Source organism: Egretta garzetta, unplaced genomic scaffold (assembly GCF_000687185.1).
Source record: "Egretta garzetta isolate BGI_Z169 unplaced genomic scaffold, ASM68718v1 scaffold87, whole genome shotgun sequence".
Lineage (NCBI taxonomy): Eukaryota > Metazoa > Chordata > Aves > Pelecaniformes > Ardeidae > Egretta > Egretta garzetta.
In genome coordinates this window covers 3427291-3427997 of record NW_009260286.1, presented here as the reverse complement: position 1 = coordinate 3427997, position 707 = coordinate 3427291, and the positions used below count along the sequence as shown (strand labels likewise).

General features: G+C 65.2%; 1 protein-coding gene across 1 annotated transcript; it reads right to left on the bottom strand.

Moving 5' to 3' along the window:
• Positions 1-57: 57 nt before the first annotated feature.
• On the bottom strand, positions 58-705 carry LOC104129594 (rho-related GTP-binding protein RhoB; the record flags this gene model as incomplete). Its single annotated transcript, XM_035897943.1, has 1 exon — positions 58-705. A coding segment is annotated over one exon (567 nt), but the record flags the coding sequence as incomplete, so codon positions are not given.
• Between the last annotated feature and the right edge of the window lie 2 nt (positions 706-707).

Below are 707 nucleotides of genomic sequence, written 5' to 3'. Positions count from 1 at the left end.
CTTGCCCCCCCCCCAAATCCCCCCCCAGCCCCCAGCGGAGGGGACAGGCAGATGCCGTGTGCGTGCATATCCCAGCTCCTCTCCGCCTGCCAAGAGGTGACCCAGGCGCCGTGCCCAGCGCCACGCTCCGGCCACAGCCTATAGGACTTTGCAGCAGTTGATGCAGCCGTTCTGGGTGCCGTAGCGCTTCTGCAAGGCCGCCCGGGTGGCAGTCTCGAAGACCTCCCGGACACCCTCCTTGGTCTTGGCCGAGCACTCCAGGTAGTCGTAGGCCTGGATGCGAATGGCCATGGCGCGGCCATCCTCGGTGCGCACCGGCTCCTGCTTCATGCGGGCCAGCTCGTTGCGCACGTGCTCGTCGTTGCGCAGGTCTTTCTTGTTGGCCACCAGGATGATGGGGACGTTGGGGCAGAAGTGCTTGACTTCGGGCACCCACTTCTCCGGGATGTTCTCCAGCGAGTCCGGGCTGTCCACAGAGAAGCACATGAGGATCACGTCGGTGTCCGGGTAGGAGAGGGGCCGCAGGCGGTCATAGTCCTCCTGGCCAGCCGTGTCCCACAGGGCCAGCTCCACCTGCTTGCCATCCACCTCGATGTCGGCCACGTAGTTCTCGAAGACGGTGGGCACGTAGACCTCGGGGAACTCGTCCTTGCTGAAGACGATGAGGAGGCAGGTCTTGCCACAGGCACCGTCCCCCACCACCACCA